Here is a 15,921-nt window from a genome sequence, read left to right as displayed (position 1 = left end):
CAGCTGAGCTGAGGGGAGGAGAGGATGTGATGCAAACGGAGGAAAGAACACAGCTCAAGAGCAGTTTTATTAGCTTGGGGATAATGGGGTCGTCCTCGGGGCACAGGGAGGGGTGTTTCACTGGTTACCACCCCCAGCTGTCCAGAAAGCCAGGTGGAATTCTAGAGGGAAAAAACACCAAGATTTGGGTGTGAGAGGCTGTTTTGGTGCTGGTCCTGAGCCCCTCCCCTCGCGCCTCCCACAGCCCAGCACCCCAAACCCCACCCAGGGCTGTCCCCACTCCACTGTTCTCCCACCTCCCTGGCCACCTACCGGTCAGGCATTCGCCTTTATGAAGGCAAATTGTCCTGGGAAGTAGTAGCTTTGGGGGTCCTCACCAATCCGCTGTATCTTGCTGCACTGGGCCTCCTGGGGCTCCTTGGGCTCCTGCCAGCACCAGCACCGGCTCAGGCCCAGGGGCAGTGCCCAGGGGCAGTGCCCAGCGATGTCTGGCTCATCCTGTGCCTCTGCTGTGCCCCCTCCACAGCCCTTAGGGCATATCTGGGCCAGGCCAGAGGCCCTCCTCACCCACTTCTTACCCTCTTCACCTCTCCTCCCCTCTCCTCAGCCTTCCCACCCCTCCTCACCCCTCCTTGGCCCTCCCCACTCCTCTGTCCAGGCTTCAGCTTTCTCACTTGTTCCACAGGCCCAGCTTCTATCCATCATACCAGCCAGCTCCCCAGACTCTCTGCTCCTCTGCCCACTCTTACCCGTTGAACCTGCGCCTCTATCGGGCAGTGGACCATCCGGCCCAGGACTTTAGACTCCGAGTCCAGCTTGATGCAGGCCAGGCACTTCCGCTTCCTCTGGGAGGAGGGGAGGGCATGGGGCCAGGAGAGGAAAGGGGTGAGGGCAGGCCTGTGGCTCCATGAGGGTGGAGGCTAGGGGCTGCCTGCAATAGGGGTCCTTCCCCTGCAGGCCCTAAGGTGGAGGGCGAGGGTCGTGCAGGCCATCTGGTGTCAGGTATAGCCCACCCTCGGACTGGAAAATTTCACAAGTCAAACTATCCTGCAGTTCTCACATCTTTGGAACTTTAGTGTGTGTGTGTGTGTGTGTGTGTGTGTGCGCGCGCGCGCGCGCGCGCAGGAATCCGCAGGCAGGTTTTCCCCACCTGACTTCCACCAGACCTGTTCCGCTGTCATTATTTATTTGTATTTTCTTGTAAGATTTATTTTGAACACAAGGCTTCTGGCACGAAAATCTGGAAACCCACTGGTATAATCCAGCCCCTCCTTTAACAGATGGTGGGAACTGTGGCCGTCAGAGAACCTACAAAGCCACAGAGCTGGCCGGTGCTCAGCAGAGCTGGGTCTAGAACCCGGATGGTTGCACTCCCAGCCCAGACATCTCCCCCCAAAGCAGGTCTTGCCCCCAAGCTGAATGGTTACAGTTACAACCTGTTACGGATCAGCCCAGGCTGGGCCACCTCCACTTGGAGACCCACAGAAAAGAGAATTCACCAGGCCTGGGGGCCAGACCACCCCCACACCTTGGACTTCTCCCCATGACTGGGAAGCTTGGGAGAGGAATGCGGATGGCAGTTGTCCAGCCCTCCCTCCCACCCCTGGCTGTCCAGGCCCAGACCTCCCAGACTGTCCCGACCACGGGCTCCACAGTGGGGTCTCCAACCCCAGGGCTTCTTGTGAGATCTCCAACCAAACCTCAGTTACATACACTTGCACCGGAGCAAGTGCTTCATCACACACGTACGCTCACCCCGTTGGACTTGACTTTGCACTCCGCTTTCTTCCAGTCCTTCTTCCCGCAGTTCGTCTGCTGGAGCTTGAATTCCAGCCTCACAAATGTCCCCGCCGGGAAGGACTACCGACAGACAGACAGAGGAAGGCCAGCAGCCAGCTGAGTGTACAGAACAATTCCTGGATGTGACCCACCTCTCCTCCCGACAGTGGACAGCACATTCGAGTGGGTGGCTGGGCTGGTGGCCCTTCTCCAGAGAGCTGGGTGCTTCTGCACGTGCTTCCCGGGAATGTGCTAGCATCGTGGGGTGCGGGCCCCCCACCCTCCATGGGCCGTGCCGCTAACCGTGTCCGTGGCGCTGTCCATACTGGTCTTCTGGAAGGCCCACTGCACACGTGGGTGCTTGTGGAATTCCTCCAGGGCCACCTGCAGGCCCTGGTGCTGGGTGGCTGTGAGCTGAGCCCTACCCACGCCCACTGTGCCCAGCCACAGGGCCAGCAGGAGTAGTGGCCTCCACATGGCTTCACCTCAGTCACCCTGGTCCTGCAAACGGTGTGTATGAGCCTCAGCTCTTCCTGGCAGCCAGTGGAGCCGTCAAACCCCAGCCCTGCACTTGGGGGCCGTGCCCAGCAGAGCTTGGGCAGAGATAGAGAGACAGGAAGTGGCCCTTTGCTGAGATTACCCTGGTATTCCCCTGTCCTTCACTCCTCCCTACCCTGCCTCCCACTGTTCCCCGGGTCCAACTCAGCCCAGCTTTGGCCCTGTCCTGGGTGGGTGCTGAGTCAGCTTTTGTCCTTGGCCAACAGCCAGGGAAGCAATCCTGGTGCCCACTCCCTCCACCCCCACCCCTTTTCCGGCCCATTCTGTCTCCCCACTGCCCCTCTGCCCCTAGAGCCCCTCTCTGCTTTCCCTACCTCAGCCTCACCAGCCGCCTCCCCTTCCACCCTGGGTCTGCTGGCTTCCAGTTCCCAGCCTCTGGCCCTCATCTCCCCTCCCCACTGGATTACTTGATGGCGGGGTGGACTGGGGCATAGAAAGGAGGCTTGTTGGAGGCTGAATATTTTTGGAAGGACGCAAACACATGGGAGGGGCCAGAGCCGGGTGGGAACCCAGGAGGATGCTTAACCCTCCCGGTGCTGGGACTGCCAGTTGCCATGGGCCCTACCCCTGACCCAGAAAGGGGGTCTTGTCTGAGTCCCACCCATGGTTTTCTTTTCCAGGCAGACCCTCCTTCCCTTGCCTTTTTTTCTGGGCCTTCCACACCACCCCTCTCCCAGCCCTTCTGATCTCGTTCCCCAGTCCATCACTGGGGTCGCCCGAGGGGTGGACCCTCCCCGAGAACTCCGCCTGTACCAGTGGTGTTAGGACCAGGGAGCCACAGATGTGGAAACTGAGGCCCCTCAGTGACACGATACCAGGTTGTTGCCTTACAGCAAGGGCTCACGGACAAGTTGACAAGTCTCGCCCTTGGAGCGGTTCCCTCTGCCTGCCCCTCTTCTCCTGTCCAGCTGCCACACAGCCCGCTCTACCCTACTCACCTCCTCTCCTGTGTCCAGGGGTCTCTCCTAACTTTCCCCGGCAACTTGGCGAAGCAAGCAGCGTCTTTCTGGTCCCCCTGCCCCGGCACCGCCCTCCCTGCAGCGGGTTGGCCCCATGTCTTCCCACGCCCACCTCCTGGGCCCCGCTCCAGCCCAAGGCTCCGCCCCACCCTGTGAGGACCGGCCTCCCTGGCAGCACGCTCACCGGAGCCTTCCCTCTCCATCCCACCTTCCGCAGCCCCTCCTCCGTCCTGCCGCCTGACCCTTACCCAGGCTGGCATGCTGGCGCCTCACCCCGCCAGGGCTAGGTGGCCCCAGAAGACGTGAAACAAGGCTGCCCTCCGCTCACCTTCCCCGGGCCCAGGAGCCCAAGCGCCCGGCCTGGACTCTTCTCCCGGAATACGGGACTGCCCTGCCCCCCACCCTGCCTCCAGGTAGGGCTGCCCTTTTCTTAGGACCTTCCTGGGTGACCAGTCCCCAGCGTCAGGAAACACTCATTTCAGGAAATTGTTCCCAGAAATACAGCCATCCTCAAACCAGAAGACCCCTCAAGGAGTCATTCGATCCCTCCCCTGCATCCAGCACCCTGAAGCCACACTGAGAAGGAAAGAGTCATTTGCTGAGCCGACTCTGACATCCCGCAACCTCTATCGATGTCCAGTCTTGATCCTCGATGGCAATGGACTTCAGGGTTTCATGTGGGGGTGTTGGGAGCCCTCAGGCATGGCAGAACGGTGGGGTAGAATTCTTAGGGCCAATGGGGAGTCAGAGAAAACTGTCCAAATATTGTTTCAACTCCAGCTCATCCTGAGCAAATAGGAACCGGCTCCTGGAATTTGCATGTCAGTAACCAGGGCGACCCTGTCTCTGCCTCCCTGTGTCAATGACAGGAAGTAGAGGGTCTCATTGAACTTCCAAAGCCCAGAAACCCCTGCTTCTTTCTCTGCACAGTGGGATCAGAAACCCTACCCAAGGGGTTGTTGTAAAGATGAAATAAGTAAGTATATGGAAAATGACTGGTGGCCCATGTGGATGAAAAAGGGGCCACATACTAAGCCTGACAAGCTCAGGTGAGGCCAGCATGGTGGGCCCTACAAACTCAGAGACCGAAAGTAACCACATAGGATGGTCTGAACGTAAAAACTAACTAAAAGCAGATCATGGTGGGTAGTCACGTCCTAGGCCTGTCGCTTCCTTGACAAAGGTCAGTCTTTAGGTTAAATGAGCCTGAGCCTGTCTATTGTCTTTTTGCACCGAAGATAACATACCCTTGGAATGTCAGAGTCATCTCCTTTTCCAGACCCTCGAGGGCACACCCACTGCACCAGAGCTGGAGACCACAGAACCTCTCATTGTTACCTTGTTCCCTGAATACTGCTGGTTGCTCTCTGTGCTATAAATGTTAATTATTAACTATCCCGTACCCACCAATGGGAAAGAAGTGTCTCTCCCTTTCACTTTTTGATTCTGGGTTTAACCCTAAGAACTTCTTTTGGCTCCATCAGACCCAATCATCATGCCACTTAGTCGCCATGACTTTATATACGAGACGCATGTTTGTTAGACTGTAAACCTTCACAGACATGCACGGACAACGAGCAGCATCTCAGCCTCCCCTCTAAACACCGAGGGCAGTTTAGATGCTGGGAAATGAAGTACTTTCCAAGTGTTCTTTTTACAATTAATTTTATTGAATATATTATTTGCTGAATGTATTAGTTTAATAGACTGTTACTATAAAGTAGTTAAAAATGCGATATTACTGTAATTTATAATAACATCCACAAAATAAACCTTAAATCCTGTTAGAAGGAAACTCACTTCGAACGTTTTAAGACAGGGAAGGCAAACCAGCTCTGGGAACAGTGAGACTTCATTGGCCAATTCTGAAGGCACCAGCTTTACCTGTGACCTAGATTTGGTCTTGGAGCCGGACAGAAAGCACCGACCTAAAACCTGGTTTGCACTCTGATTCCTCATTTTAGTCGAGGGGAATCTGGGTAGGAATGAGCCAAGGTTAGATGTAGCCTTTTTGTGGGTGGTGAACACGTACAGATGGTTTTCATAAACAACAGCACACGCCTCTCACAGGAAACAAAACACTTGAAAATACACCTGGTTCTGCTAAATTGCAAAGACTTAGCAGAGATTCTGTTTCGAATTTCCTTGTGTTTTCCAATCAAACTTGGCTTTTAGTAGATTTTAAACCAACACTTGATACACATTGGCTTCTAAATCCATCTTTTAAGTTGAAGAAGATATAATCTGGAGTAGGAAAAAAAACATAGCATTGTAATAAGAGATGAGATTTGACCTTGAAAGGGTAGAAGTGCCGATTTCTAGGGAAAGTCAAGAACTCTCTTTCCAGGCTGAGACACCAAGATGACTGGTTGCAGTGTTTCCTGGTAATGTCTAGTCCTAGGACCAAATCACCAAACGGTGGTAAATGCCGTTGCCAGGAAGTGGAGGGCTCTCCTCCCACAAAGGGTCTGACTCTGGCCACGTCAGTCCCCCTCAGAGGTTCCCTAGAGGTTCTGGCATTCCAGCTATTCTGGAATAATGTTTCAGATAAAAGTATATGGTTCAGGTACCTGCTACCTACAACCAGAGTCCTTCAAGTGGTAGAGTTACAGACTGAGGTTTTCTTCCAAGTTCTTTGTTCTTTACCTCGCTCACATACTGACTCGAATTTTTCTGTAAGAAAACGTGGCATTTTCTCTCATTAAAAGTCCTTCCAGACTCCCAACACCTGCTTCACAAGCAGCAGCCAAGGGAAGAGAGTTTGCAGTTTACTGGTGAACGTGTGGCTTGTGGCTGCTGCTTAGGCAGCTCATTCTGGTCCAATTAAATTTGCTTAGCCAGTGGGTCAGCCTCTTACATTTCCTCATTCATTTGGTCCACAAACACTAACTGAATACCTGGCAGCGGGAGATTTGACCATAGCAGAGACAGGAGGCAATGTGACCACTGAAGCAACATGATACGCTGCTGGTTCTGAAAATGGAGGAAGTGGCCCCGAGTCCTACATGGAATGCAACTCTAGAAGCTGGAAAAGGCATGGACACAGATTCTCCCTTCGAGCCTCTGGAGGGAACATGGCTCTGCTGACATCTTGATTTTGACCCAGTGAAACCGCTTTTGGATATCTGACCTTCGGATCCTAGGCAGACAGAACAGCAACTCCAAAGGCCCTAGGGTGGGAATGAGCTATTGTGGCTGGGGCAGCGTGTCCAGCAGGACCCTGGATGCCAGGGAGCTAGAGAGGCAGGCACGGTCAGTCCAGATGGAACCATAGAGGCTGTGACAGTGGTTTGCCACGTCTGCAAAATGTGAAGTGAGCCACCTTATTTAAAAGGGTTAGTCTGGTATAAGAGACTGGACTCCGCGGCAGCTATGCAGGGAGCCAGGAGGGAGCGATGGCCACGCTGAGAGGTGAGAAGTGGTGAGCATGGCTTCACAGCCTTGGTGCACCCACGCCCTGGCACCCGCAGCAGGAAATCTGAGATCTCTACCTGGTTTCCTTTTGACTAAGTTCTTTTTCCTTTTAGAAAAACAGACTCCTGGAGTTAGCTATGCAGTAGAAAAGCGGTGCAGCAGTTTGGGGGATGACCTTGGATCCCCGTCTAAGGCTTCTCTTACAGTGTTCGCCCTTGCCAGGGGTTCTGCATGTGTCCACGCCTTTAAGGATATTTTTAGCACTCTGTAAGTAGGAGCACTCTGATCTGTTCCTGGAGAGTTTCCACGTGACCTAGCAAGACTGCTCTCAACCAAGCTGCTAGCCCTGGTCAGTCAGGGGCTTGCTCAGTTTGGGCCTTGGCTGCTTTCTCTCCCAGTTCTGATGCCGGAAGGGAACATGGGATGGAGGGCTGTGTGAGCATGTTGGGTGATTGTGCAGGTTTGAGGCCCTCCCGGCAGATGGGGCCTCCATCAAGGTCAGCGTGGTATGTGCTTTCTGCCTCTTTCCCACACGACCAAACACCTGGAAGGAGCTCGGTGAGAGTTTCCATATCTGCCTTCAGGATGCTGTCTGCTCCTGCAGCAGGAGTTAACAATCTTACTTAACAAGTCAGTTCTGTTAGAATGAAATGTTCTGCTCTTCTCTGCCCCCTTGTCTCCGCCACTTTTTCAACAGCCATCCATTCAGAAATTGTCATCAAGCATTTGATTTTATTTCATGTTAAATACTAACCCAAGAGATATTTCCATTGCTAAACGAGGGTTAAGAATCATTGTGGAAAACCAGTATGGGCCATTTCTGCCTGGCTCGTGATCAAGCCCGCACCTGGCACAGACGCAGATGGCGGGCACTGATTAAATATTTGTTGGATGTATGAGCGAGGTCTGGAACAGTCTAACAGCATGAGGTGGGTAAGTTTTCCTTCTTGTAGATAAAGGGCTGCTTCTAAACAATACCTGAGGGTCTTCATAGAGGATTTCTGGAGATGTTAAAAATGAATCTATAATGACATAGGAAAACCAAAAATTTGAACAAGTATTTGTACATTTGTTCTGCCATTAAGAATCATGTTATGAAAAGAATATCTAATAGAATAGGGGAAATTCACAATAGTGTTACGTGAAAAGACTAGACTACATCTTTGCAAGGTATTATCCCAGTTATGTCAAGTATACTTAGAGAAAGAACTATAGAAAAAACATCGGAGGACATATACCAAAATATTAAATGTATTTTACTCTAGGAGGTAAAAGTATGAAAGATTTTTATATTCTATTTCCTATTTATGGAATAGAATTTAACAGTGCTTTAAAAATACTTGTACAATTAAAAGATAGTCTTTGTTGAAAAGCACACAAGTACATGAAATTGTGCTAGCCTGGAAAACCCAGGAAGTGTTTCGTTTCGTTTGGAAAGCCAAGGCCACCTGCTAGTGGGTGAGTCACGGGCGGGCGCAGACTCGCACCTGCATCCGCACTGGCCAACCGGCTGCCGCGCGTTTCCCAGCGAAATGCCCCCAAGCGAGAACGGCCCCGCGGCCGGCGGTCACGGACGCCGGCTCTTTGCCTATTTCTGGAATAGAGGGCATTCCCTTTTCCAAGTTGACGCGATCTGGCGTTTTCTATCTCCACTTCTGAACAAACCAGAAGCCAGACGCTCGGATCTGGCGCGTCGCCGCGGGTGGGTGGATGCCAGCACCGCTCAGACCCCACGGCACTGAGGTTCCGCAGCGCGGCCCAAGGTCAAGGTGGCCGGAGAGTGGAGGGCGCGGGCCAGGAGCCGGAGCGCCCTGTCGGAAGGCTTGAGCGAGCTTGGAACCGTTAGGAAGCCAGTGAGGCTGCAGCTAACCTAGTGACCAGTGTGGCCACGCGGTCGCCCAGGGACGCCAGTCCTCCGTAGGGACAAAGGGTCGGGAAACTTGAGCCCGCCTGTCCCGGAAAAGCCAGGCTGTAGTCGCCAGGGCAACGGAGTCGGGCCCTCCCCGGCCTCCCCCGGCCTGGCCCGCGAGGGGGCGCTGGGGGCGGCAAGGGACCCGGCTCGGCCGTCCCGGCTGCCCCGCGTGGCCCGCCCCGCCCTCCGGCCGCGGCCGCCGGCCCGAGCCCGCGACTGACCCTCGGCAGCTCCTGTAGTCACGTGGCGCTGGGAACCGGCGGGGGGGCTGGGCACGGGCCTGGCAGTGGTGAACTCGAACCTGCTGCTGTCGCCGCGGCGGGGTGGGGAGCGTGGCCGCCGGCGCCGGCTTTCTGGCCTCATGGACGCGCGACGCGCCTCCGCGCACCCCTCTGGAGAGGTTCGTCCCGGGAAGGGCGCGGGGTTCCCACGCGGGCCCCGGCGGGGCGGCCCTACCTGCCGGGCGCGTGACCGTGTGCGCGCTGAGTGTGGGGGACATGCTGACCGAATTGGGAGGCGAGCCCGCGCACCTGCGCACAGGCTCCGCGAGGTGCGCTCTGCGCGGGGACCCGAAAGGGCCCACGCGGGGAGCGCTGAGCCGTGTGTCCGCGAACGGGAACGGAGGCACACGCGCGAATACAAAAGGAGGGTGTGGGGTGTCCACGGCCCTTTGCCATCGGGGCGCGCGAGGGGCTTCTGACCGAGTCTTGATTACACGAGCTCGCCTGCGCAGCCCCCTGGGAAACCGGCCTGGAATTCCTGTGGCGAGGAGGGTGGGGGGAGGGGAGTCAGCAGGGATTCCAGAGTTGCTGGCCTAGGCCAGCCTTTGGCCGTCAGCATGGAGAATTCGTGCGGTGACCTTACCCGTGGAGAAAGTGACCCCCATATGCAGCTGTGTACTTCCTTGAAGGGGACACATGCATTTATTAATCCAATATCCATTAAGGTCACTCTGCCAGCCGGGTGTGGGACTTGGGTGGGGGAGGGGGTGGTGGCTGGCGAGGACACAAAGATGACCGCCCCGGAGGAGCTCAGAGCCTCACGCGTGTTTTCTCTCCCCTCCCCACAGGTAAGGCTGGCCTCTCTGCAGTCGGAGGCCTGAGCTCTGCCATGGGGGTAGGGGTATCTTTACTGCTGCAGTTTTCTCTGACATCTGGGGGCTGCCAGAGTGTGGGAGGAAGCAGGCGCTGCAGCCGCAGAAGTATCCCCAGGAGCATCCCCAGCAGGAGCTGGAAAAAGCCTCGTCTCCAGCTCCACAGTCTCCAGGGTAGAGTCTGGCCTTATTTGTTGAGTCCCCTTTCCATTCCACAGCCCCAGGGCTCAGGCTTCCCCATCGTGGGGAAGGAAGGGCCTGTGGGGAAAGGATCCCTTCTCATATTCCTAGAGCCTTTCCTGGGCTCTGTCTGGCCGTTGGGAATGAGTCATGTCTGTGCTCCTTAGAGGAGCACAGACTCTAGGGAATTGAGGATGTGTCTGGCGTGTGAGCAGGCAGTGAAGGGGCCCTTGGGAGTCTAACTGCCACCCCACCCCTCAGTGGGCGTAGGAGGTTCTCCTGCAGGAATCTGGGCTCCCTGGCACCTCAGAGTTGCTGAATGTGGGACAGCCCCTGGCAGGGTTGGGGCAGGACTAGACAGGGGACAGAGATTACAGTCTTTTCTTTCCTCTCCTTCTGTTGCCCCAGTAATCCGTACAACCCCGAGGGAGGCAGTGCCAGGGCTCCGGGCCCCTGAGGGCAACAGGCTGTGGGTGTTCCTTGGATTCGGGAGAGCTTTCCTTCCGCGTGTGTGGGTGGAGGGGGTTTAGGCAGGCAGAAGGTGGGCACAGTCTGGACAGGCGGTGGCCTGGCGTTGTGCGGTGCTGGGCGTAGCACCCTGTTCCCAGAAGGGTTGTTCTCACTCATTCTCCAGGTTTCTACCCTGAGAGACTGAAGTCGGGGAGGCCGAAAGTGCCTCTTCAGGGTGTGATTAGAGCCCAGGCGAGGATAATAGGAATGAAAGGCTCTAGAATTTTCTTTCTGTGGGATCTTTACCAATCCAGGTGTTTAAGAGGAAAGAACACGGTCCTGGGACTTTAGAAGAACCTGTCCCCTCAGTGTCGGTTCTGCTGTTGGTTTACTGTGTCCCCTCAGGCAGATCCTGTTACCTTTTATGCCTCACGGTTCCTTCATCTATCAAACAGGGAGTTGAATATTTGCTCATCCAGCCTCACAGTTGCCATGAAACTCAGATGTGGCAACAGGAAATAGAGCAAGGAGAGGGCAGCAGGGCAGTACTTGGAAAAAGCATGAAGCACTGTAGGGGGAGGCGATAACGTTTTCTGGAGAGGCAGGAATGTGTGTGAAGCCGACTGGAAGTGTTTACTCCATGCCAGACACATGGCTGCCGTGAGGGGGATTCCAAGAAGTGTCAGAGTTTCTCCCTTCTGGTAGTTTCCAGGATCAATAAAGATGACTTCAAATATACTTGAAATGCATGTCTAGAAACCCAGGATTGAAATAACATAGAACCTACAAGGAAATAGAGGAGTCGTATAGATTCAGGGCTCTAGGAGTCCAAAGGGGCGAGCTCCTCTCTGGCGTGGGGTGGCTGGGGAGGACCTGGGGGCAGGGTGAGAGGCTCTCTAGAGTGACTCTGCTTTTCCGCCCGCAGCAGAGGAAGAACCGATGCTGGAACGTCGCTGCCGGGGCCCCCTGGCCACGGGCCCAATCCAGCCCCAACTCCTTTCTGGGCCCTCCCAGGTGTCACCCCAGACCCTGGAGAAGGAGCCCCACAGGCTGAGGTTACAAGGCACTTCCGTGGCCCAGTCGGGCAGCCAAGCTCCAGGTCGGGTCCATCGCTGTGCCCACTGTCGAAGGCACTTCCCGGGCTGGGTGGCCCTGTGGCTTCATGCCCGACGCTGCCAGGCCCGGCTGCCCCTGCCCTGCCCTGAATGTGGTCGCCGCTTCCGACACGCCCCCTTCTTGGCACTGCATTGCCAGGTCCATGCCGCTGCCACCCCAGACCTGGGCTTTGCCTGCCACCTCTGCGGGCAGAGCTTCCGAGGCTGGGTGGCTCTGGTGCTGCACCTGCGGGCCCACTCGGCTGCAAAACGGCCCATTGCCTGCCCCGAATGTGAGAGACGCTTCTGGCGACAAAAGCAGCTTCGAGTCCATTTGCGGCAGTGCCATCCCCCTGCCCCTGAGGCCCGGCCCTTCATATGTGGCAACTGTGGCCGGAGCTTTGCCCAGTGGGACCAGCTAGTTACTCACAAGCGGGTTCACGTAGCGGAGGCCCTGGAGGAGGCAGCAGCCAAGGCTCTTGGGCCTCGGCCCAGGGGCCGCCCGGCAGTGACAGCCCCCCGGCCGGGTGGAGATGCCGTTGACCGGCCCTTCCAGTGTGCCTGCTGTGGCAAGCGCTTCCGGCACAAACCCAACCTAATCGCCCACCGCCGCGTGCACACGGGTGAGCGGCCGCACCAGTGCCCTGAGTGCGGGAAGCGCTTCACCAATAAGCCCTACCTGACCTCGCACCGGCGCATCCATACTGGGGAGAAGCCCTACCCATGCACCGAGTGCGGACGCCGCTTCCGCCACAAACCCAACCTGCTGTCTCACAGCAAGATCCACAAGCGATCTGAAGGGTCTGCCCAGGGCGCCCCTGGCTTGGGGAGCCCCCAGATTCCAGTCGGACCCCTGGAGCCCTCAGCAGAGCCCACCCCAGAGGCTGCACTGAGACCTGCCCAGGAGCCTGGCCTGGAGCCTCTGCTGGAGGCCCCAGGAGAGGCCCCCCGGGACCAGGTGGAAGCCCCCCCATCTCTCTACAGCTGCGATGACTGTGGCAGGAGCTTCCGGCTGGAGCGCTTCCTGCGGGCCCACCAGCGGCAGCACACAGGGGAGCGGCCCTTTACCTGCTCTGAGTGTGGGAAGAACTTTGGCAAGAAGACCCACCTGGTGGCCCACTCCCGGGTCCACTCAGGGGAGCGGCCTTTTGCCTGCGAGGAGTGCGGGCGCCGCTTCTCCCAAGGCAGCCACCTGGCGGCCCACCGGCGTGACCATGCGCCCGAGCGGCCCTTCGTCTGCCCGGACTGTGGCAAGGCTTTCCGCCACAAGCCCTACCTGGCAGCCCACCGGCGTATCCACACCGGTGAGAAGCCCTACGTCTGCCCCGACTGTGGCAAAGCCTTCAGCCAGAAGTCCAACTTGGTGTCCCATCGGCGCATCCACACGGGCGAGCGCCCCTACGCATGCCCCGACTGTGACCGGAGCTTCAGCCAGAAGTCCAACCTCATCACCCACCGCAAGAGCCACATCCGCGACGGCGCCTTCTGCTGTGCCATCTGTGGCCAGACCTTTGACGACGAGGAGAAGCTCCTGGCCCATCAGAAGAAGCATGACGTCTAAGACGGCAGGGACTGTGGCGGCTGAGGGCCTGGGCGTCATTCACACGAGCGAGGGCTGCAGTGGGCCGTGGGGGTCTGTGTTGCTGCTGGTGTGGGTGAGGGGTGAGGAGTGACCTGGGCCCTGGTCGAGCGGGAGGTCACCCCCACCTCCAGGCCAGGAGAGAGAGCCACTTGCAGAGCACAGGGACCCCCGCCTCCAGCTGGTGGTTTTGCTAAGGTTCCTGCCTCACTGTCCTGCGCCCTGAAAAAGTAGCAATAGCAGCTCCACCCACCCCTTAGAGCCCTCTGGCTGGAGGAGCCGCCAGTGGACAGGAAGACCCTTCTCCACTGGTGTTAACGCCTTAATGTCCCTGTCTTTTATTATGAATTCCTTCAGCTCGGTGTTTCGGAAGTACTAGGAGGTGTGGTACCTTCTTAGTAACTGAGCGCTCGGGAGGAAAAGTGGACCAGCTGGATACACCCGGGAGAACCTGCCGGCCTTGTTGGGCAGGACGGTGAGGTGAAGCCACGCTGCTCTGACCTATCCCCCAAGCCGGTCCCTCCCTCCTGCCCCTGCACTGGCATTCAGACTTAGAGAGACCCCTCTCCTGTTGGTCTCAGCTCCCCTGCCTCCCTGAAGATCAGCCCCTGGGCACTTCCCCACCTTTCTGACTGGCTTTACCCGCCATCCTCCCCGCGCTGAGAGCATCCTCTGGCTGTCAGCAGCCCTGTGTCCAGGCTGCTGTCTGAACACCCAACCTGCTTTCACTCCTTTCAGAACCCCACATTGTAGAAAGGACCGCCTCACTGATAACGGTCAGCTGACGGGAAGATAGGGGTACTTCCTTTTCAACATTTCTAGCATCTGGATGCTCAGCCTCCACTTGAACATTAGGTGACAGGGAGTCCCCACTTCCCGAGGCCCTGGTTCTATTGTAGGATAATTCTAATTGTTAGAAATTCTTCCTTATAATGAGTGAGATCTGCTTTCCTATCATTTCTACCTACTGGGCCTTGTTCTGTTCTCTGGAACTAAACAGAACAACCACTTCCCCTCCTTTTCAAACTAGAGAATAAAGATTTGGTTTTAGAACTGGTGGCTGAGAAGTGTTCCTTTCTCCCGGGGAGCTGTGGCTTCTGCTCTGAGGAAGAGGGGGCTGTGGGGTACGGGGGCTTGGGACCAGGCCAAGCGCCCCAACCTAATCCCCTCTGTGTCCCACCTCCAGTTCTTCCCCGGGGACGGCCAGGCACACCTGGCCAGTGGGGCTGGTTCTCTGGGAGCTCAGCCTTCTGTGGGGTCAGATCGGACTTGGGTGCCAGTTATCGGGGGGGAAGATCTGATTTGATGCTGTCCTGCAGTGCGTCCCTGGCGGGCCTGCTACAGTTCCCCACATCTGTTACTGTGGACGCTTCCCTGTGCTGTTGTTTCATACACATTTGAGTGTCTGTTTTTGACAGCTGTCAATAGGCCCTTTCCCTGTCAGTCTTAGTACTTTCGGCATAGATCCCTGGTACCCAGCAGTCTGGTGCATAATTGTAACAGCCACAATTTGCTCATGTGAGTGGCACCTTGCAAGGAAGTTTACCTAAATTATCTCACACACTGCTGGGCAGTGGGTACTCTTTTGCAGATGAAAACATTTGCTCAAGGTCATCTAATTACTAGTCACCAGAGGTCTGACTTGTGGAACCCATGCTTTTGACCACCATTGCGTGTTGATTGGAGAATGGAGTGCGCTGCTGCTTTTGGTGAAGGTAAGTATTAAATGCCTGCTGTGTGCTTGATGTTGGGATGGAAACGGTTACAAAGATGAGCCCCACTCCTTTCCTCTAGGAGACCTATGTCTGGGTGCACACACGTGTATACACAAATAATGAGTAGAGAGATGGATGGGTGGGTGAGGTTCTGAGTGTGTAGGAAGGAAGCAGACCGCTTCAAAGCTTCATACTGGCTGACGGGGTTATGTGGCCACTTAAAAATCTCTGTAGTTGATGGCAAATTATTTTTTAGAGCCTTGGGGGCAGGGTGTCAAGAACGCCTCACTTAAATATGTCTCTAAGGGAGCCCAGGGCTTTAAGGGAAGGGAGCAGTGCTTTTTGGGGGGGAGGGGGCACCAGGAAAGTAGATAAATGTCTGAGGGTGATGGGCAGGGAGCAGGAGACAGGCCCTCAGGTATCTAGGCATCTATTGGAAGGATTGGGGAAAAGGATGAGGGAGAGGGAATCTGACCAGGGGTCTGGACTTTGTGAAAACTCACCTGAAAGGAAATGCCTGGTGTGTGGAGAAGGTGGTCATTGAGTGTTCTCTAGTGCTATGCTGTCCACTGCTTTGGAGTCGAGATGGTGAGAAGTCCAAAGGTTAGGGAAAGACACAGAAGTGGTCTTGAGGGGGCTGGTAAGGCAGGGACAGAGCGAAATTGCCCATGATTCCTGAGTCCCTTGGGGGCCTAGTGGGTCCCAAGTCCTTGCTCAGCAGGGCACATGTGGACAGCAGTCTTGAAGGAGGAGCTGCCTGTGTTGGAGAGGTCAGCGCTCTGCTGACAGGAGCTGCCCTTCTGTTACTGCCTCTGGCTCTCCTGCCATCACCTCCCAGGTCCCACCCAGGCTGTCAGCTCCCCCAAACAGTGCCTCCCACTCACATGCCGATTTCTGTCAGTGGCCTGTCACCTAGTCCCCACAATCTTGGAGAACTGTGACCTAGCTTCCCCTAATTCCACTTTGTCACTATGTCCTGGAGTCTTACTTCCCCAACATTCTGAAGAGTCCAGGTTTGTTTTTTTCCCCCCTGCAATTACAAAAGTATTAAGTTATCTTGTCAAAATTAAACAATGCAGACATACTTAGATTTATTTTTTAATGGGGAAATCCTCTTTCATTCCCCCTTACTCCACCCTCCATATCTTTTCTCTTTACACCATGTAAGGGTTGGAGGGTACTGTCCTT

General features: G+C 55.9%; 2 protein-coding genes across 6 annotated transcripts; one reads left to right on the top strand and one right to left on the bottom strand.

Moving 5' to 3' along the window:
- Positions 1–48: 48 nt before the first annotated feature.
- On the bottom strand, positions 49–4,646 carry RARRES2 (retinoic acid receptor responder 2). Of its 3 annotated transcripts, none has more exons than XM_033099085.1 (6): positions 4,544–4,646; positions 2,083–2,280; positions 1,756–1,860; positions 750–845; positions 313–426; positions 49–161 (listed from the first exon to the last, which is right to left on the bottom strand). In XM_033099085.1, the coding sequence occupies exons 2-5, from the start codon at positions 2,254–2,256 to the stop codon at positions 316–318; spliced, it is 486 nt and encodes a 161-aa protein (XP_032954976.1). In that variant the 5' UTR covers positions 2,257–2,280; positions 4,544–4,646; the 3' UTR covers positions 49–161; positions 313–315. The 3 variants fall into 3 exon arrangements, with proteins under 3 accessions (XP_032954976.1, XP_032954974.1, XP_032954975.1); XM_033099083.1 differs by lacking the exon at positions 4,544–4,646 and adding an exon at positions 3,276–3,417; XM_033099084.1 differs by lacking the exon at positions 4,544–4,646 and adding an exon at positions 2,652–2,781.
- Positions 4,647–8,880: 4,234 nt separating this feature from the next.
- On the top strand, positions 8,881–14,071 carry REPIN1 (replication initiator 1). 3 transcript variants are annotated; one of them, XM_033099078.1, is made up of 3 exons: positions 8,881–9,022; positions 9,692–9,889; positions 11,271–14,071. In XM_033099078.1, the coding sequence occupies exons 2-3, from the start codon at positions 9,733–9,735 to the stop codon at positions 12,998–13,000; spliced, it is 1,887 nt and encodes a 628-aa protein (XP_032954969.1). In that variant the 5' UTR covers positions 8,881–9,022; positions 9,692–9,732; the 3' UTR covers positions 13,001–14,071. The 3 variants fall into 3 exon arrangements, with proteins under 3 accessions (XP_032954969.1, XP_032954970.1, XP_032954971.1); XM_033099079.1 differs by lacking the exon at positions 8,881–9,022 and adding an exon at positions 9,049–9,172; XM_033099080.1 differs by lacking the exon at positions 8,881–9,022 and adding an exon at positions 9,185–9,568.
- Positions 14,072–15,921: the final 1,850 nt, after the last annotated feature.

The sequence above is a fragment of the Rhinolophus ferrumequinum genome, chromosome 26 (genome assembly GCF_004115265.2).
Source record: "Rhinolophus ferrumequinum isolate MPI-CBG mRhiFer1 chromosome 26, mRhiFer1_v1.p, whole genome shotgun sequence".
Taxonomy (NCBI): Eukaryota; Metazoa; Chordata; class Mammalia; order Chiroptera; family Rhinolophidae; genus Rhinolophus; species Rhinolophus ferrumequinum.
The sequence above is the reverse complement of the archived record's forward strand: the minus strand, read 5'-3'. Positions and strand labels throughout refer to the sequence as shown.